Genomic DNA, 21,173 nt, shown 5'->3' on the forward strand with positions numbered 1-21,173 from the left:
ATAGTATGAACAAACATAAATGAAATCCCCCATCATTTTGGAGCTTGTCTCACTGTCATAAATCTGGAGGCTAAATACATCCATTTGTTTCGATATAAGTTGCCCTTGAGAACCCCCTTGTTATCAATTCCTGTGGGATTTCAGGCAGTTGGACAAGTCCCATAATAATCTGTCTATAACGGAAAGCTGGACCTGCCCTTTCTAGTCCATGCACACGAACAGGCTAAGTCTAAGGGGAATGGAGACATTTGTGGAGGCGATGGGGCCCCAGGACTTAGGATGGATGATTTCCTCCCCTCCCCCACCCACAATGTTTAACTCCTAGATTCTTCTAAACTCTGAGCCTGCAGAATTAGCCTGCCTCTCCCTATTAAGAGCGAACACTACTCTTTCTACTCCCACTTCCACATTGCTTGAAGAAACCTCAACAACCTTTCCCTTCCGCCTCCCCTCCTAGTAACTAAACTTGTTACTTGGCTTAAGTCACAGCATAACCCAACGGGGCTGTTCTGGCCCTGCTAATGGAAGAAGGGTGTTAAAAAGCAAAAGTGAGCTGAGTAAATTGAAAGATCTAATTGGCTTTATTAATGATCCCTGAGCCAGGCAGCATCCCATCCTAGCAGATTTAGAAAGGAGCTCCGAGGAGTTGTACAAAATGGAAGACTTTATAGGCAGGAGGTAGGGCAATGAAGTGATTCTAGCAAAGAGTGAATTGTTTTGCAAGGTCACCTTCCCTTGGTGGAAGGCAGGGGTCTCTCGGGCAGGTTACCTCACTAGCACTGACCAGGCAATTCTAGATCGACTGATTAAAGGTTTCACTCCTGGAAGAGACTGAAACGAGAATTATTAGGTATTACGTTTTGGTTTGTTGATGTGGGGCTTAGTACAAGTGGCTCCATGTTAGGCCTTTTTTTTTTTAAACAAAAGAAATAGACCTCAAGTGAGCTGTAAGTCTACTCAGCAGGTGTCAGCAAGAGTCAGAGGAGTTCATGTGGACTGGATTCTGAAAATGCTGGATCTCGGGAGGCTGAAGCACAAGATAGAATAGGGAAGAGTATAATGATTAGGGAGCAAATCCAGAGATACAAGTTTTAACACCTGGCAGCGATTCCAGGAAGTATATGACCATGCTATTCAAACGTTTCCTAGAAGTATGGAAAAAGTGATGACCCAAGCTATATGAGGTTGAAATGCCAGAACTGCCCCAGCAGGCAGTGGAGGAAGAAATGAAGAGACTCAGGAATTGAGCATGCTAAGAGTGGATATACCAGAAGACTGGAAGACCTACCAGATAATTCTGTTCTGTCGGAAGGCCTGGGCAATACGTCATTCACAAAGCTAAAAGAAATGAGCTAGTGAGGAGGACACCAGCATTTTCAAAAACTCAATCAAGACTCTTCTATAAGCCAGGGCTGAAGTTAGGAGAGGTAGGTAGAGAATTTGGCTTAGTGATACCAATGATGATGATAGGTCCAGATTCAAAAAGACCAAATGGATGCAGTTATTATGATGAGCAAGGGGGTCGGAGCAGTGGCCAAAGGGGCCTGACCCGCAGACAGTAATGGGGGTGATTCAAAGAACGCAGCATTCCTAGAGGCAAAATAGACACTCAGCCAATGAAATTGTTTCTTTTAGTTTGTACCGTTAGGAGAAGTTAAGGCTGGATGACAAAGAGTCTAAAGACAGTGGCCCCAATAATATGTCATGATCTCTTGCTCATTTGCTGGACCTGAGCCAGTTTTCAGACTCAGGCTCAGCCAGATTCCCAGGAGATGAAACCTTGCAACACCACAGCAAACATACACATTAATGATTCCATAGGTCCTTTCCAAAGGAACCCACAGTCATTTATTTGGGGACACGTATACTGGTGAAGAGGGACTCCCGAATGTTTGATGTTAGAACACAAGAGTCCAAGCTGACATGATACCCAGAGAACCCAAGGCTCCTCATGACCCCCTATTCTAACTAGTGGGGCTATGGGGGCCAGGTAATAAATAAAGTCCTGGCCAAGTCTGGCTTACGGTGTGCCCACTGGGTCTGCAGATACATCTAAAGGTAAGCTCTTCAGTCCCTGAAAGTATAATTAGAGTTGACGTGCTTGTTAGTTGGATCATTGGGTCTTAGGCTTGTGCAGCAAGAACTGTTGTAGTGGAGAAGGTCAAGTAGAAGCCTCTGAAACTGCCCCATCCCCCGCCAAGACAATAAATACAAAACAAATCACATAGTGGGGGGATTGTTGATATTAGTGTCACACTGAGGGACTAAAGGATGCAGAGTAGTAGCTCCCATGATGTCTCATTCAATTCAATAGTTGGCCTCTGCAGAAACCTAGTGGACCCTGGGGGATGACTATAAATTACTGCGAACCCAATCAAATATTGGCCCCAATTCAAGCCACTGTGTCCGTTTATCTATTACAGCAGAATTGATGTGACCTCGGGGACATAGTATGTAGCCTTGATTTGCTGAGTGCATCCTTCGCTATTCCCTTCAGAGAAGAGGAGGAGAGATTATTTGCATGTTTATGGGTAAATGTAAACATATGTTTACAATTTCCCAAGGCTGTGCTGACTCCCTGACCTCTGTCATAATATAGTCCAAAGGGATCCAGATCATCGGGGCATCCTGAAGGATGTCACATTTGATCCATTATTTATGGACGATATTATGCTAATCAGGCCATGTGAGCAAGAAGTGGCTAGCACGTGGAAGGGCTTAAGACATGCATGCCTCAGGGGACAGGAGGTAAATCTCAGGAAGATCAGAGGACTGTCACATCAGTGGTATTTTTAGGGGTCCAGTGATCAGAGTCCTGCCAGGAAACCTCATCCCAAGTAAAAGACAACATATTCCATCTTGCACCTCCCACCACAAGGAAGGAAGCCCAAACTTGGTGAACATCTTTGGCTCTGGAAGCAGCAAACACCACCCTCAGAAATACTGCTCCAGCCCATACACCAAGTGGCATGAAATGCTTTGTCAACCCTAAAAATAAAATGGCAGGTTATTTTTTACCAGCAAAATGCGTTTTGGGGGGAATAGGAGAGAAATTGCAATTCAGGACAAGCAAACTCTGCCGAACCACAGGCAAGTTCAAAGAGATGGGTGGGGGCTGGGGGAAGGTCAGCTTTTATTAGGTTTCAGGAGGAAATTGGAGAGGCTTGTTTTAAACAAAAGTTCATCGGAGAAGAACAAGTGTTGGAGGTTGTGGCAGGTTCTCACTGCCACACGGGGTGGTTGCTGCATTGTTGCTGGGGCGGGGAGGGATCTTCTTTCTTTTTTACTTAAAAGTAGGAGAGAAACTCCTATGTGGAAAAACGCCTCCCCTTGTCCAGATAATCCTTATCTCCCTTCCCCGGGCTGCGAGGTAGTCCGTGCAGGACAGCGCCCCCTTCAGGGCTTCCTGGCTCCATCTCAAATGAGGAGTTCACAGCTCCTACCTTGGAGCCGGGAGCAGGGAAGGGCCCTGCAGGGCCAGGCTGACCTGTAAGCGGCCTTTTCAGGTCAGATGTCAGGGTGTTGGGGAACGATGCTGTATGGAGCTCATGGTCAGTCCCAGTGGGAGAATCGCAACCTAACCCCCTGGGGTTCTTCTGCACAGCCCTGCCATCTGCACGGGAGATGGATGCATCGTTGACAAACGACTCCTGGTGTGATACGGGCCAGGCCGAGATGTAACACCTGGACGCCGGATCCCAGATGACTGCCCATCATGAACCGAGGGCTATTACGGCCACGGAGTCATGCAGTCAGGGAGGCCAGCAGCAGCTCATCGTAAATGGGAAGTGGTATGGCTGGGACCGAGGCCATGGGGACGTGGGGCACCAGCAAGCTGCACGAGCACGCGGGCCGGCCCCTCACTTCGGCTGTCTTGTTGCACAAGCGTCCCCCTCCCTCCGTTCATGAAGGGCCACACAGGAGCATACCTGATAAACCACATGGCAGGAGCCAAAACCCAAGCTTCAGTTACAGATGAGTTGGTTCCATATGTGGGTTCACGGCGAACGTGAACGGAGTGGCCCTGAAGAACAGCGGCAAGAGAAAGTCCTTCCAACAGGCAGACCTTTGGGCAGTGCCTCTGATGTCCTACTTTGTGCACAGGGCAAAGCAGCCAGACGTTAGAACATGCACCGAGGCCTGGGCGGAGAGAAAGTGGAAGATTGGTCGGAGGCACGTGGATGCACGTGGGAGTGACATCAGGTGTGAAGCCCTTTGCCTCACATGCTAAATCCCACTGAGAGCGCCCTCTGCGGAGGAAGCCGTCAGTCCCCAAGCAGACAGAGGGCTTGGCTGTCTGACATCAGCCAACTCCAGGCACTGGCCACCGTGGTGCTGGCACAAGGGACATGAGGGAAGTAGCCACAGTCGGAGGGATGGGACCACCATGCCTGGGCTCCCACAAGCAGCATCGGCTCCTCCAAACCCAGGCTGAGTTTAGCCTTGTTGCTCATGACCATCCACCCTGCCAGCAAGAGAGCAAACCCCTAGCCCGCCGCAGAACACCATCCCTCGGTGGCAAGTTAATTACTGGGGGTCCCTTCCATCCTGCAAGGGCTCATGATTCACGATCACAGGACAGTGTCTATTCCAAAAAGCATCATCATTAAATAATCCCAACCGGTAAGAGATTTCAGTTCCCAGACTCATCACTCCAGACGGATTGTGCGAGAAGCTGTAGTTGATCACGGTTTCCTACAGTGATCTATGCCAAGCTCTTGGGCTCTCCTCCTATGAACTATGAAATGATCCCCGGGGATTCTTTCCCCTGCGCTTTTGCCAGCAGTCCCGTCCATGAACTTAAACCATCTCAGCACTCGCCTGATTGCCTTTGGGATGTCTTCTGGGTTTGGAGGGCTGTGAATGTCGCTGGATTGCAATCTTTGCTATCAGCTAAATGATGGTGGACGTTGTAAAAGCCTGCTAATGTCATTATAAAATGATTACTTGTGCTATACAAATACTTTCTTCTCTTACCCTTTGGAAGAGTGACAAGTCTCATAGTTCACCTTCCTCTGTGAATTTCTAAGTGATCAAGGAGTGGCGGTGGCAATCCAGGTGTTTTTAAACAACGCTTTCTTGGGCATGCAGGACTTGAGTTAGGGACGGGGAGAAGGACTGTGTCTCTCCTGCTAATAACTAGGCTAGAACAAAGCTTGCAGGGGCACCTGGGTGGCTCAGTTGGTTAAGCGTCCGACTCTTGGTTTCAGCTCAGGTCGTGATCTCAGGGTCCTGAGGTCCAGTCCTGCATTAGGCTCTGTGCTCAGCGTAGAGTTTGCTTGAGATTTGCCCTCTCCCTCTGCCCCTCCTCCCTCCCTCTCTCTCTTTCTAAAATAAATAAATGAAATCTTTTTTAAGATTTTTAAATTTACTTACTCATAAGAGAGAGGCAGAGACACAGGCAGAGGGAGAAGCAGGCTCCAAGCAGGGAGCCCAACACGGGACTCGATCCCGGGTCCCCAGGATCATGCCCTGGACTGAAGGTGGCACTAAACCACTGAGCCACCCAGGCTGCCCAATGAAATCTTTTTTAAAAAACAAAGAACAGAAAAGCTTGCATATGTAGGTAGAGCCAGCTGAAAACTCGGCAGTGATGCAGAAGGAGGAATGCGAGCTTTGAGGACGGCCAACTGGATGCATAAAGCATCGCTACATATTGCTCTTAATTTATTCATTAGAAAACATGTTTTGGAGACGGAAGAGATCAATACAGATCGTGTTATAGCACAAATAGCTTTCCCTGCCTTGGTTAGCTTCCTGATTTCTGATTTTTACTTCAGTGCGTCTGTTTAGCAAATGACCTTTGCTAAATTTGGGATTGGAGGAACTAGGGGAGGGGGGCAGGGAGTGGGCAAAAACACTTCCCATACCTAACATTTGGTCTATGCGTTATTTCGTTTTCTTTCTGGAGTCTGGGACCTGGAATCAGAAGGTCACGGTGTCATAAACCTATATAAAGAGGCTTCCTGTGGCTTGATACTAGGCAAAAAAAAAAAAAAAAAAAAAAAAATTCAGTTACACTCTCAAGAGGAGTAGCCAGTACAGAGTTTTCTCCCCCATAAAGTTTCAGAGAGGGAGCACTTGGCTCCGGGTCAGGGCTCTGAAAACTGGCCCCAGACTTTACAACTAATTGGGCTTTACTATGGCTTACCTCTTTAGTAATCAAAAAGTCTCCAAAATGTTCAAAAGGAGATAAACTAGACAAAAATATCCTTAAGGCTGTAAAATGTCCGCCTGGTTTATTAAACAATACAATTTGACCATTTTTTAGTTTAAAATACAAAATCAATCTGGACATGTCCTTAGAGAAATTGATTTATTTTTCATCTTTCAGATGCCAAAATAATCAAGTGGCAAAAAAAAAAAAAAAAAAAAAAAAAAAAAGAAAGAAAAGAAAAAAGAAAAAAGGAAAAAAAAGGGCAAAAGAACGAAAGGAAAAAAGAAGAAAGAAGAAAGAAAAAAGAAAGGAAATAGGCTGCTGAATAGAGGAAAAGCTTCAGAAAGGACTGTTTTTTGAGGCTGTGATCATTAAATGACACCTGCTCTCTGTCGCTATAAACTAAGCTATTAACATTATCTATTAATATTATCAGCTGACATTTACTGAGAATTTGCTACACGCAGGGAACTTTAAGTTACATGGATTGTCACACTTAATCCACAAACTTTATGAGGTAGGTGCTATTATTTCCTGTTTTCAGATGAGGAGAACAAGGGGTAAAAACGGTTAAGTAATCTGACCCATATCACTTTTCCAGTACAAAGTAGGGCTGGGATATTAACTTGGAAGGAGTCTTAACTCCAAAGTCTATGGATCAACCGCAGTGCTCTAGTGCTCCCGGCGGAGCGTTAACCCTCTCTGCCACCATTCAATTCTGGGGATAAGGGGGGCCATCACGTACAGTTCTTCAGGTTGTGCACTGCGTCAGCATGCCACAGCTAAGGGGATGCCATTTCCATGGTGCATGTATTCTAACCTATAGGAGAGGCTACAGGTGTCGAAGATCTGGGCCGTCTAACCACGTCCTGGGATAGTGGCACACACCGCTCCGCACACAGTAACTGGCATACACACGTGCCCAGGACCACCTCGGCCCTGCCACACCCTGGACATCCTACAGTAATGCTTCTTTTCCTCTCTTATTTGCTGTCAGTGACCCAAATCCTACCCACAATCTATCTCCAAACCTGGAAGGGGGAATGCATAGGTAATACGTGCTGCCATCTATGGTCACGGCGCAACAATATATCAACTGCCTTGATTTTTCTAAAGAAGAAGTGCCCTTTTTCACTGGCCTACGGGTACTATGGTGCCCGTCAGGGGCCCTGGTGAGAGTCCCTCACTGGAGTCTACAGCACCTCCATCCCTTGGAGCATCTTAGTTGTCATTTGAATGTCAGTTTAAAACCAACAGAGGTGGGATCCCTGGGTAGCTCAGCGGTTTAGCTCCTGCCTTCAGCCCAGGGCGTGATCCTGGAAACCTGGGATCGAGTCCTGCGTTGGGCTCCCTGCATGGGGCCTGCTTCTCCCTCTGCCTCTCTCTCTCTCTCTCTCTCTCTCTCTTTCTCTATCATGAATAAATAAAAAATTAAAAAAAAAAAATAAAACCAACAGAGGTAGGCATTACATCTTTTAAGAGGAAGAGAACCCACCCCTGATGTGTTTTCCAAAGCGACATATTGGGGTGTTTTTAAGCATGTTGTCCTCCTGGATGGGCCACCACTTGTCAGTGCTGTCTTTCCATGGAGCCCGTCTCATTTCCTGTATTGTGCTCGCTCTGGAGCATGAATCGGGGACTACCAGGCACGCAGTTGACCTGGAGCCCGTGACCCAAACTGGCTCTCCCTGGTGGCCGAAGGGGCCAGGCCAGCAGAAGGCCCCCGCTGTCCAGCCAGCCTACAGGGGAATTCCTCTCCCAAATTTTCTCCCCTCCCCAGATTGTTGGTTGCATTACTTATCCTGAAGGGGCCAGTTACACTGGGGCATCCTGAAAGATCAGGATGGGGCCTTGGGCCGGAGGGATAACGAGAGGTTGGAGAATGTAGATCCTTGACACCACGGTCGCCACCCCTGGAAAAGCTCTGCGAGAGTAAGTGACAGCGAGGACCACAAGGACTGGCTCCTTCCTCGACCTAGAAGCCGAGGCGCGGGGTGCAGCGACTTGCTGCAGGTGCAGAGCGGCGAGGGGCAGAGAGAGCCCCTCTCGCACTTGGAGCTTCCACTGCAGCTCCAGCTGCTTTCCAGCCCCCGGTGCTACCTTCTCAGTGTCAAGGCTAAGGAGAAGCTAGACGGTGTTCCAACACCAGCATCTCAAAAAGACAGACAGACAGAGAAGGAGAGTCCGGGTGGGTCTTATCTCTGGACTGAGATGGCTGCAGAAGCCTCAGCTAAGCCAGGAGGACAGGTGAGCCTTGGCTTTGTCCCCGGAGGCTGGGGTCCTGTCTCCCCGGGGAGGGGTGGTGACTCGCAGCAGCAAGTCTCACGTGTGCAGTGGGGGGCCCTTCTCGGGGCAGGCGTGTCCCTCCTGCCTCCCCACTTTCCTGCTCACCCTGATGCGCGACTCCCCAAGTCACGTAGGACCCACACATGTCACAAAGAGCTCTGGAGCAGGATGCATTGCTCTAGGTCATTCTATGGTTCGATCAGCCACAGGCAGGGCCAGAGCTCCTGAGTCCTGCTTCTGGGCTGCACTACCCGACTGGGCTCCTTGGCTTTCCTGTCGGCTGTCCCCGGGGGCAGGGAACAGGAGAGAAGTGGCCTGGGGGGACCGGAAGGAGGGGGCAGTGGGGATTTGGGGCGCAGTCCCCCAGCTGTGCTGGAGATGGGGTAGATGCGCTTCCCGGCAGGACAGGAGGGGGGGCCGAGAGGCCCCACCCTGGCCCTCATCCCAATCCCAAGGTGCTGGGCATTACTCCGAGGCCTGCAGCCCCAGGCTGCTGAGCTGGGGCGCCCGGTATTCCAGAGAAAGGCTTTCGGAGGTCACGGGCGGGGCGGGTGCCTGGGCGCACTTCCTGCAGCGTCCCCCTGCCAGCCTCCAGTCAAGGCCGATACCCCCCCCTGGAGGCGCTTATCTCGGTCCGAGCTTCCTCATTGCCCCTCGGGGCAGGTGCCTTTGCTCCTGAGCCTGGAGATTGCTGCCTCCCCGCACTGGGGGGGTGGGGGGGGCAGACTTTGGCCTCGGCCGCGGAGTCAGCACCCAGCGTGCTAGAAAAACTTCGCCCCACGGACCTGGGCTTGGTGGGCGGTAATCAAACAGCAGATTAGGGCAGCGCACCTGGCAGAGGCCGCCGGGGAGGCAGGCGGCCAGCGGGCGGGCGGGGGCCTCTTCCAGGGCCGCCCCCTCGGAGCTCCCTCGGGGCCAGCCCCGGCCTCCAGTGACCCCTCTGCTCTCGCCCCCCACCCCCGCCCCGTCTCCTTAGGGCCTCCCCCCATTCCCTCCCCTCCTCCCCTACTCCGGCTGGGCCCAGGGGAGGTGACCGTCCTCTGCCCGGGGCCAGACCGCTGACTGTGCACCTGTTCTCAACCTTAGTGAGGTAGGGAGGAGACGGGAAGGACCCCAGGACAGCCAGCTCCCTCCTCCCTCCCTTCCTTCCTTCCTCCCTTCCTCTCTCCTTCCTCCCTTCCTTCCCTCCTTCCTCCTTTGCTCCTCCCTCCCTCCCTTCCTCCCTCCTTCCTTCCCTTCTTTCCTTCCTTCCTTCATCTCTCCTCCCTCCTTCCCTTCCTTTCCTCCTTCCTCCCTTCCTCTCTCCTTCCTCCCTCCCTTCCTCCCTTCCTTCCTTCTAGGTCCCAGGAACCTCAGGCAGTACATAGATTTCAAGCACAGATTTGGGATCGGTCAGAAAGCAACCGTGAAAACCCTAGGGGAACGCGGATGAAGCAGGCATTTCTAATCAGCACGCGATGAAAGCCGGCCGGTGGGGACGGGCAGGGCGTCTGTCGCAGGAGTGGTCAGTCCCGCTCCCGAGAGCCCGCGGTGCCCCCACACCCTGCGGCCTCCTGTCCCAGAGCCATGGGGTAGAGGGGTGACACACACAGGCCCACCCTCGAGTCTCCGGTGGGGGAGATCAGCGTTGGCCCAGGGGACAGGGAGGGCTTTCTAGAAGTCCTGGAGAAGAAAGAGAATGAACTAGGGCCCTTGTGCAATTGCTCATCTGTGAGCCAATGTTTAAGTCCTTGTGACTGACCGGAGGCACCCCGCCAGCAAAGCAGCAGGCTCCCCCTGAGGGAATCAGCTCTTCTTCGGCCAAAAAGAAGGGGTGGGGGGGCGGGAGTTGCTCAGTCCCTGCACACTGCCCGCGCCCCTGGCACAGTCGAGTTCCAGTTGCACAACGGCCCCCTGACGCACTTGCTCATTCCCCAGCCAGGAACCCAGCCCACGAGGCCCCACCACCCAGCCTGGGTCCAAACTGCAAGCCTGTAGCCTTTCCACGACACAAGGCTCCCCCGGATTCCCAGCTCCGCCGCGTGGGTGCAGGGGCTGGGACCCTACGGAGGGAGCCCCCACTCTGCTGAACACAGAGACCCCAAGGGCAGGGACGCTGGAGCCTGGAATGGGGCCCCCGGGCCAAACACACATGCTTCGGAGCGCGGTGCAGTCCACGTCCCGCGCTTGGTTAGGCACGGCCCACCCAGCACAACACTGCGCCAGCGGACGTCCTGGAGTGAGAGAGGGCTCACCCCAGGTCTCCCTGCTGCTCACCCCAGCTTCTCACTGGTCCCCCTCAGGCTTCTTCAACTATAGTGCTTTCTTTGCAGGTCACCAACCGGAGGGCAGGATGGAAAATGCCCGTCCTCCTCATGGTGTGCCTATTGCAAGGTGAGACCCCGACACAGCCCCGGTTCAGAGCTTCCAAAACCAGCCCCGTGGCTTCCAGGCCGCAGGGATGCGCGGCGGGCCGCCCAGCTCCCTCAGCAGTCCGGGCCTACCCCTGGCCTTCCCTCCTGGGACTCCAGGCCATGCAAGATCCAGGGGGTGGTCAGGCCTGGCTCCAGGGGGAATGAGACAGGCAAGAGCTCCCCAGAGAGGGCATATGCCTGCTTTGGTCAGTCCTAGAATAATCACTGTTTTGACATTTCCCAGTGTCTCTGCTCTCTTCTATTCGAATTGCTGACTGAAAGTCAGCTGCGTTTGCAAGATAAGGGGTCCAGGGCATGAAGGCAACAGATGCAAGGTGCGCTGCTTGTTCCACTCATTTGAAAAACAGGGATCCCGGGTGACTCAGCGGTTTGGCGCCTGCCTTTGGCCCAGGGCTTGATCCTGGAGTCCTGGGATCGAATCCCACGTCAGGCTCCCTGCATGGAGCCTGCTTCTCCCTCTGCCTGTGCCTCTGCCTCTCTCTCTCTCTCTCTCTCTGTCTATCATGAATAAATAAATAAAACCTTAAAAAAAAAAAAAAAAGAAAGATAAAAACAGCACCAGGCCCAATACTGGGGACTTTGAGATGCAGACCTGCCCTACCCCAAAGTGCTGAGTCTACTAAGAAGCTAGGTGGGTAGATGATATTACATCTCTGCATCCACTAGTTTAGTCAGTACACATCCACAGAGGGCAGACGACACACCAGCCACGGCGACAGTGGGGGGAAGACAGCCCTTGCCCTCCCGGTCCTGGCAGGCTGGTGTGGGGAGGCTGGATAGATCAAGGCTCAGATGACACATAGCCCTGTCTCTGTGCTGCGGTGTCTAGATTTTTTTTTTTTTTTTAGATTTTATTTATTTATTCATGAGAGACACAGAGAGAGAGGCAGAGACACAGGCAGAGGGAGAAGCAGGCTCCCCATGGGGAGCCCGATGTGGGACCCGATCCTGGGACTCCAGGATCACCACGCCCTGAACCAAAGGCAGATGCTCAACTGCTGAGCTTCCCAGGCGCCCCTGGTGTCTAGATTTTATTTTAATGGTAATGGAGAACCCTTGAGAGATGTAGTGACTGTTTGCCCAGAGCGTCTGGTACCTAGAACCTAGTCCTGAGTACACGCTGAACAAATAACCATTGAATGAATGAATAAAAAAAATGCTCTGGTAATCCAAAAATAAAGATTAATAATTATGTTTGGCCTATAAACAAATCAGAATTTTCAGGAAACGAAGGTTCATTTTGAGCAAGGACTCTCTGTGATATAATCATCCCATCTCTTTATTTCAATCTCCCATGCGCCCCTTTAAAATTTCTCAGTAGAAAAAAAAAGTAAATAAAATAAAATAAAATTTCTCAGTAGAAGGCAGGCATCCCCCTGCCCCCAGATGAAAACTCAGGCAGGCCCGTTCTTTTTCTGCTAACATGTTAACGTAGGTAAGAGTCCTGACTTAATTCCTCTAGGTCTCAAATCTGAATTTGATACTTTAAAGGATGTAGTTAAATGTTTTGGTCGGGACTTCAATCTTTCTTCAAAGACAAGCCCCCTCATCCACCCAAGGCCTGCGGTCAGGAGGCAGTGCAGGGGACGTGGTGACTGTCTACTCTGTTCCTCTCTCCCCTCTCGTCCCCATGTTGGGACCCCAGCAGGGTCACAGGAGCAAAAAGGGAGGAGAGGCAGAAGGCTGGGAGCTCTTACTCCATGGGGGGGGGCCTCCAGCAATCTGGCCTGGCAGGGAGTTTAGAGCTGGCTCTGCCTCTCGTGGGTGCATTTGTGAACTTAGAAGGCCCCCTGATGGTCCATCTCCTCCCTTTGCCCCAGGTTCTGCTTTGACCCCTCCACACAGAAGACCCCATTTCAGATGCCTGTGGAATGGCCCTGTCCCCTCCGGGGCCCACCTCTGGGCCAATGAATCACTCACTCCTTTCTCGCCCCTCTGCCTGATGGAGGAGACATCCATCGCAGGTGCAACCCCTCTCCCTCTGCCCTGCCTCAGACCTCTCCTGCTCTCTCAGACCAAGTCTGTCTCCAATCCCTGGCCTCCCTCCATCTGCCGGCCCCCCTCGCTCTTCCCCAGGGGGGGCCATAGCCACAGAAAACCGCAGGGAAATGATGGGGGAATGAACGCAGGGCACCCTAGGGGGGGGCACCACATTCATCCTAAAATGCTAGCTCTTTCCTTAATTCCCACAGGTGACTAATAAAAAATTCCAAATTACTTGGAATACCTACCAAATATATTCCAAATTATATATAATATAATTAATATAATATAATATAATATAATATAATATAATATAATATAATATAATATATATACATATACGTTAATTACATATAACTAAGAGCTACCGATCAGTAATCCATAAAATGAGTCTCAAAGGCAAGGACAATTTGGTATTAATAAAAGAAAAAAATGTTCATCGCAAGAGCTCATTTAGAATTCCTTTTCAAAATATTTTCTTTATTTATTTGGCAGAGAGAGAGACAGGGAGGCCATAAGCAGGCGGAGCTGCAGAGGCAGACAGAGAAGCAGGCTCCCTGCTCAGCAGGGTGCCCGACACACGGGGCTCGAACCCAGGACCATGGGGTCATGACCTGAGCTGAAGGCAGACAGATGCTTTACCATCTGAGCCACCAGGTGCCCCCCATTAAGGATTCTCAATCAGCTTTCTCCTGAGCAGTCAGACTGCCCCATCCTGTTGACTAATGGGGCAGAGGGCCTCTCGCGTGTGCAGCCCGTAGGTCGTAAGAATTCCCGAAGCTAGGGTGTGAGCACTTACTCAGGGCCCCACCACGCTGTCCCAAGACGGTCCTTGTTTATAATCCTGAAAATTCTCTCAATGATAAATCGCCATTTAGCTTTAGTGATCGTGGCCTAGTTGGACGTACGTCACTTAATTAAAACTACAGTGAGAACATTGCTACAGTCGTGGCCCGTACGGCCTTGAGTCTCCCTATAACTAGACCTCAAGACATATGCAGCAGGCAGGCCAGCTCCGTGAGCGCGTGCCCTGTGCATCACAAGGGCTCCAGCCTCAGAAGACCCCTGGTTTACTGCCCTATTACCATAAAGGACGGGGGTTAATAGCCTCCGAACAGCGGGGTCCTGCATTTCCGTTTTGCACTGGGCTTTGCAATTCTGTAGCCAGTTCTGGCCACAGGATGTTATTAAGCTTAGATATTAAACTGAGCCTTCTTGGGGTGCCTGGGGAGCTCAGTCGGTTGAATGTCTACCTTCGACTCGGGTCATGATCTTGGGGTCCCAGGATTAAGCCCCAATTCGGGCTCCCTGCTCAGTGGGGAGCCTACTTCTCCCTCTCTCTCTGCCCTTCCCCCTACTGGTGTGCTCTCTCTCTCTCTCTCTCTCTGTGTCAAATAAATACAATCTTTAAAAACAAACAAAAACTGAACCTTCTTGGTTTCAGAGGCCCTAGAGACATAGAACAAATTGATAGATGCCAGGCACCGACATCCCAAAGCAAGATATTTAACAGCCTGTGTAGGATTGTGGGGAGAGATGGCTCAGCTGGTTGTGCGAGCAACAGCCCCCCCCCCCCCCCCCCAGCCATCTGAGGAATCCTTAGTGTGGCCACACTCCCTGTAAGAGCTGTTTTGGAGACAGATGTCAGCGTGTTGTGCTCTCCTCCACCTGCCCCCTCCCCACCCCCAGGAGACAGACAGGAGGGCTTACTTCCCCCTTCACGTTCAGTCCAGCAAGAGAAGGAAACTTGTAGAAAGCTACGCAACACGCTGTCCCGTGTCCGAGCTTCTCTGGACAGCAGGACAAAACTATGCTTCCTGTGACCAAATGTGGCACCTACGAAAGGAGCTGGCGTGGGGACTCCACCACAAAGGCCCCCCAGAAGGGACCATGACCACAAAAGGAAGGGCGGGTGGCCAGAAGCCATGGTTTGGTGGAGGTGGAGGAGGCCCAAAGGCCAGCAGGACAGGCACTTCTTACAAGAAAGGAACAGCAGCCAGAGAGCATGGGAAAGTCTGGGAGGCCAAAGTCCCAGGAAGGGCCCTGGACATGCGTGTGCCCAGAAATCAAGGCGAACAGCCCACAACTGTCCCCCCACCTTCCCCTCTGCCCCTCCGTATGCGATCCCCGAGGGGCCTACACAGCGATTTTGAACAGAGGAAGGAGGAGCTCAGAGAGCCTGGAGTTGCAACCGGTCATCGCACTGCCCTGGAGATGCCATTCTCGGCCGGACCAGACTTTTTCCTCTCCGGGTGAGACGACAGAACCTACTGTCCCCAAAAGGATGCCTGAGATGCGTGAAGGAGCAGAGCCAATATGAAGAGACAGTGAAAGGACAAGCTTTGCTTCTGCCCGCACCGGGTCAAGTTCATGCCATTCGGTAGACAGGCCACAGCCTGGGTCAGGCGTGATTTCTGCCACTTGCCAGAGCAGACACGGTCCCAGTCTGTGCTTTGATGGGGGCACATGACGGTGACATCTCTACAGAAGAGTGCCGGGTGTGAACATTTTTCGATCCTGGGTCTGGGGACGGCCCCTCACCAGGGGGACCGGGATTCTTGTGTGTAGGGCAGCCTCCCCTCTCAGAGGAAAGCACCCCAGCCTCCCTTACCCGCGTACCCTCTCTCTTCTGCGGTCCAGCAAACCCACCACAGACCTGCACATGTTGCCACAGGCTCTGGGTGGACTTGTGCGACCACACCTGGCACCTGGCACAGGACAGGTGCTGGCTAATAGCTGGTAAGAGTATCCTTGCGTTTCTGTGTCTCAGATGGGGCCTTGGATGCAGCTCCATTCCATATCTTGGGGTGCTCCGGACCCAGGGGCTAAGCTCTGACATGTCCACATTGATTCTTCTTTCTTCACTTTCATGAGGCCATTTTCCGACCTGTCCCCTCATTCCGGCAGAGCGCGGAGCTCGTGACTCCCCAAACGGTGACCACACTCAACGCCCCCTTTCCTCTGACTTTTTCCCCTCTCTCTGCCTGCAGCTGCAGGTGCATTGAAGGGCCCGAGGCTGGTGTCCGGGGAGCCTGGGGGAGCTGTCACCATCCGGTGCCACTACGCCCCCTTGACCATCAACATGCACGACAGGAAGTACTGGTGTCGCCTAAGCCCCGTGACACACATCTGCCACACCATCGTGTCCACCACCCACTACACTCACCTGCGCTACCGCGGCCGCGTGGCTCTCACTGACTTCCCGCGGAGAAGCTTGTTTGTGGTGACGCTGACCCAGCTGTCCCCGGATGACGTGGGGCGCTACCGCTGTGGCATTGGAAACACGAACAACATGTTCTTCTTTAGCATGAACCTGACCGTCTCCGCAGGTACGTGCTCACGGCTGGCGGGTCAAGTCCGGTGAAGGGAGTGCAGGGAAGGTGCAGGTGCAGGAGACGCTGCACGGGTCCAAGAGGGCTTTGCCCCCCCGGGGGCGGGTAATGAGGAAAAGCTGGGGGTAAGGCAAGACGTCTAGGAAGCAGGCTTTCATTTCAGAAAGAAATCACCTTCAGAAGGAAGGTAGATATTGAGAAACCCTTCCCAGCGGAACGCACGCGGGCCATCCCACCCGAGCTCCCCCACGGCTCCTGGCAGGCGTATTTGGGCAGGACTCGAGAAGGGAGTGAATCGGATAATTTGGCCGCTTGGGCTCACGATGTCTCTTTGTTCAGACAAGCAGAGCAGGTGAGACACGAGCATGGAAGAGGCTCTTCCTGAGACCGAGCCCCTGAGCAGACGTCTGGCGCCTCCCAGGTCCATGCTCTGTGTGGAAGGTTCCAGAGAAGTGACCTGGAGCTGGGGACCCAGGGTCCGCAGAAGGGCGCCCCGGGGAGGGGGCATGGCAGGGAGGGGGCAGTGCCTGGGACCGCACTTGACTAAGCATCTGGCGAGAGCCCCACGTGGCGGGCTGGGGCCCAGGGGCTGCCGGAGGGCTGAGGAGGGCATGTGTGGGCACCACACGAGGAGGAAGGACCAAAGCACGTCAGTGTTTGCAACAGGCTAGAGAAGACACCTGGTTTTCCCTAATTTTTTTATCCTATCCCACATATTGAGCAAAGGCTGCTGCTTCGTGAGGCCGCGTTCCTCGGAGCGAACACGTTAGGCCTGGCGGCCTTTGGTGACTCCTGTGGGCAGCCGGGGTGGCCTTCCCATGGGGTGTCCCCCTGCCGTTCGCAGGCCCTTCCGGCTCCATCCCCAAGGCCACTCCGGCTGCCACTGAGCTCGTCACGGGATCCTTTGGAACAGCATCACCAGCAGCCAACAGACGGACCCCAGGAGCCACCCAGACCATAGGAAGACAGGGGACAGGATGGGCCGGAGTTGCTGGGACTCCAGGAACAACAGCTGAGGGAAGGCAGACCCTGGGAACAACGGGGGCAGGAGCTCTAGGGACGGGCAGCCAGGGAGCGGCCTCCATCTGGGCAACGGTCCCCATTCCAGAGAGTCCGGCTTCAGCGATCGGAGGCGTGTCCGATACAACAGAAGATGTTTGGGTGTGGGACCCCAGAGGCTTGGTAGCCAGCAGGGCTCGGCCCAGCGAGGAAGGGGGGGAGACAACTACTGAGGCCGATGGAGCAGAGGAAGAAACAGAGAGGGTCAGAGCAGCCCCGGATGTAGCTGCGAAGGTCACAGGGATCCGTAGGCCATCAACTCTGGTCTCCGAAAAATGGGTGCAGGGAATCCTTCGAGAAGCAACAACTGTTTCTGAGCCACAAGCCCTGGGCTCCATTGAAGGAACTGCTCCAGCTGCAGGTGTGTGGACCCTGGGACCCACCAGCAGAGAGATGGCATCGGAGGAAGGAGCCACCCAAGGGGACCTAGACAGGCCTGCAGGAGACAGCGATCCCCAAGCCACACCGAGCCAGGCCCCAGCTGCTGGGTCTGTGAGGCCCTTGGGCAAGGGGTCCCCCATGAAGAGGTAAACTCCCAGACCCTCGTCTCGGCTGGGGCCCTGCCTCTGCCCCACTTTCCGCATGCTCCTCTGTGGGCTGACCTCTGTGCCCCCCTCCATCTGCTCACTCCTCTTTGTAAGCCCAGGACAGCGAAGGGCAAGGACCATCAAAATCACAGACCCTCCCTTGCCTGTTCAAGGGTCCTTGCTGAGAAACCCCGAGTATTTTCATGTGGTTCTCAAGTAAAATCTAAACATTAGGAAAACAGACTATTTAGGTGGAACCTTTGGGACTTTTTTAAAAGATGAGGAACAAAAAAATCTAGACATGGGAGGTCCTTGCTGAAGCCACAAGGAAGGATTGTGGTGGAGCCAAATGCCCAGGGTAGATTCCCTGACTCACTCAGCTGTTTCCCACTGGGGCACATGGTGGGGCCCGCACCCAGGCAGGGCAGACAGTAGTGACAGGGATGCAGGGCTTGGGAACCTGAGGGCGGGGTTCTGGTCCCAGCTCTTCTACTAACCTGCTGTGGGAATGAGGGCAGCCCCCCTCCCCCACCTCAGCTTCTCACCTGTAAAGTGAGCAGCGAGGGTCAAATGCCCTTCAGTCTCCCGTCCAACTCCAACCTCCACTCCCCTGTGCTCTTTCCACATCCCCACCCCCCCCCACCGGCTACATCTACTCCAGTGCTACTCCAGGAGAGAAAAACAAATCTTGGATCCTGATTCCGGTCTCTATGCTGTTCCCCGTTACGCTTGTGGCTCTTGGCCTATTGCAAAAGAAGCTCCAGAGAAAGAGGATGAGTGAGTTGAGTTGCAGTAGCCCCCCGGGGTGGGGGTGGGGGTGCAGGGAGTGCTTGTTCCCATCTGACACCTCGGGACTGGGTGGGGTCAGGGTTGATGCCAGGACCTCTGGATGTAGAAATGCTAAATTCTCGTCTGAGCCATCGAACCACTCCTGGTTTATCAATAAAATGGGGAAACCATCTCTGTACCTATGCCTCAGCGACCGCCCAGGGCTGAAGGAGAAGCTCTTCAGGGGATGGCAAGACATTTGCTACCAGTAGGCATGCGTGCCCCAAGAGCAATCCCAGCAGCAGGTAGCAGCAGGGCTGGGGTCAGATGCGGGAGCAGACGGCACTTGCGCCCCCTGGACGGTCTGGCTGGGCATCTCTTCCAGCCCAGTTTTAAATACTCGTAAAAATGAGGGCTCCATGGTGTTTAGCGCTTCTGAAGAGAGGGTGAGATTTCTGGGAGCAAGTGCAAGAGGCTAAGTTGATCACACCCAGGACCCCAAGGGTCTGGCCCAACCCCTTTCAATCTAAGGGTTCAATTGCAACTCTTCTGGTGTCAGGAGTTTCCCAAAGTCTGTGGGGGTTGGGGGCCGGGGTTCCCAGGGAATCAAATTCAGTCCCCAGTCCCCTCACAGCATCCTCTGTATGTGTGCAGCTCAGGAGACAGAGAGGACTGCAGGGGTCACCTTGATTCAGATGACATATTTCCTGGAACTGAGCCTCCAGCCAGACCAGCTGCCTCTCATAGAAAGGAAGATGCTCCGGGGTGACTGTCCTCCCCAGGCCAGTCTGACAGTCCTGGAGAGGCACCCCGGACCCCGAGGAATAGAAGAGTAAGCTGCTCAGTCACCATGGGAGGAGAACCAGGACCAAACACCGTAACTTCAGCCTTTTCTCATCCTTCCTCCACCTGCATGAAGGGGAGCTAATGGAGCTGGGGCTCCATCTGGGGAGGCAGGGGCTAGCCACCCCTGGGCCTAGGAAGGTCGAGCATTTCCCACAGCCAAAGGTGATGCTTGACTCAAAAGAGGATTCAAGAAAGGATTTATTAAACCCTGGTGGAGGTCCCCTGGGAAAGTGGGATTTCCATACCTGGGGATTTGATAATAGAAGAGGCTGCCAATTGCTGTGACATCTTAGCCATCGCTCCTAGCCCTCGCTAGCTGCCCTCTTTCCTGAGGTCTGTTAGCACTCGACCTGCTGCACACATTTAATCATATTCATGTACACGAGGCTGCCTTCTCAAGTGCATCCTAAGCTCCTTTAGAGCAGTAATCATGTTGGATCCGCCTCACTATGTCCCCAGACAACTTCCAAGTCAGTGGGGGTCCCAGTAAATATTTGTGACTGAAGGGCTGACCGGAGGGCATGGGCTCAGTGGCCTTTGAGATACTCTGAGCCCCCCCGCACTTGGAAGTTCCCCTGGTTGACTCCACCAGCAGGTGCTTTCTCCATGGAAACCAAAAAGAACAACCCCCATTCCTCAAATCATTCCTCCCCAGGAGCCCTCACTCATTATGCTCTAGACCTTTTGACCCAGGCAAGATTTTCTGGGGTTTTCCTAAATTCATGGATGAGGAAGGTGTTTTTCAGTAGATCCTCACCTTGTTCATAAAGCTCCACTTGTTCAACTGCTTATAAATCTTTGATATCAAGGACTGTTGATAAAGCTGAGACATGGTCATTTTAGGGGGAGGGAGGTGCTAACAGAGAAGGTGGCCAGAAGGAATTTTATGTGGATTCGGCTTTATGACCACTTCATCCCATGCCTATCGGGGAACTTGCCCTCTACCCTTGGTCCCACGGCTCTTTTATTTTGTCAAATCTGTTAATCAGCTGTCTGAGCTTCATGTTTGGGCAAAGCAGCCTTTGAGCCTTGGAAGAGAAAGAGAAGAAAGACTCTGATATTGAGTTGAGAATTGTCGGGTCGACATTTCCAGAAGAATCAGCCCTGCCTCCTCCCATGCTGCCAGCCACAGTAGAAACCCTTCATTAATACCTCCTCACAGCTGGTACTGAGCACAGACACTGTCCCCAGAAAATCATGGCAGTTTGGTCTTTAAGGTTGGTGAGAGAGACCCCATTTTTTTGGATAAGGGGAGGGGAGCGTTGAATGTATCTTGCCAAATGGAATGGTAGACTTTCAGAGCTAATAGATCCTTAGAGTCTAGGGGAAGTAACTGAGGCCCTGTGGGGAAAAGAATTTGGTCAAACCCAGTGGGTACCTGAGCAAGGATCAGAAAAGGGACCTCATAACCTTGATCTTGTGCTTTCCTCACTTTGCCATTGCTAAACAGTGTATCGAAGCCAAACTAATAAAAAATAAAAAAAAAAAAAAAGAAAAATCAATGACACCACAGTCATCTTGCTCCAGATCGTTTTCATGAACGCTATCGCAGTGACCTACCCGAAAAACCTGCAAGAGGCCGAGATAGGACAGCCCCACTACCGCATTCAACCAATGAGGAAGCTGGCCCCGGGGTGTATGTAGTACAGCCAAGGTCACTTGGCCCATTAGAGGCAGGGTCAGGCCGAGAACTCAGGCAGTACAGGGTCATTCCACCCAACTAGTGTTTACCAGGGGCGTCCACAGAACTCTAGCTTCTCAAGATTGTGAAGAGGTAAAAAAAAAAAGTTTCGGGAGATCA

The 21,173-nt window shown here is 52.6% G+C and overlaps 1 protein-coding gene across 2 annotated transcripts; it reads left to right on the forward strand.

Annotated features, from left to right (window-relative positions):
• Positions 1 to 7,935: 7,935 nt before the first annotated feature.
• FCAMR (Fc alpha and mu receptor) lies at positions 7,936 to 20,870 on the forward strand. 2 transcript variants are annotated; one of them, XM_025987320.2, is made up of 7 exons: positions 7,971 to 8,404; positions 10,756 to 10,816; positions 12,678 to 12,821; positions 15,831 to 16,169; positions 17,017 to 17,758; positions 18,420 to 18,535; positions 19,181 to 20,870. In XM_025987320.2, the coding sequence occupies exons 1-7, from the start codon at positions 8,369 to 8,371 to the stop codon at positions 19,360 to 19,362; spliced, it is 1,620 nt and encodes a 539-aa protein (XP_025843105.2). In that variant the 5' UTR covers positions 7,971 to 8,368; the 3' UTR covers positions 19,363 to 20,870. The 2 variants fall into 2 exon arrangements, with proteins under 2 accessions (XP_072589782.1, XP_025843105.2); XM_072733681.1 differs by lacking the exon at positions 12,678 to 12,821 and having other exon boundaries at positions 7,936 to 8,404.
• The last annotated feature ends 303 nt before the right edge of the window (positions 20,871 to 21,173 follow it).

The sequence above is a fragment of the Vulpes vulpes genome, chromosome 13 (assembly GCF_048418805.1).
Source record: "Vulpes vulpes isolate BD-2025 chromosome 13, VulVul3, whole genome shotgun sequence".
Lineage (NCBI taxonomy): Eukaryota > Metazoa > Chordata > Mammalia > Carnivora > Canidae > Vulpes > Vulpes vulpes.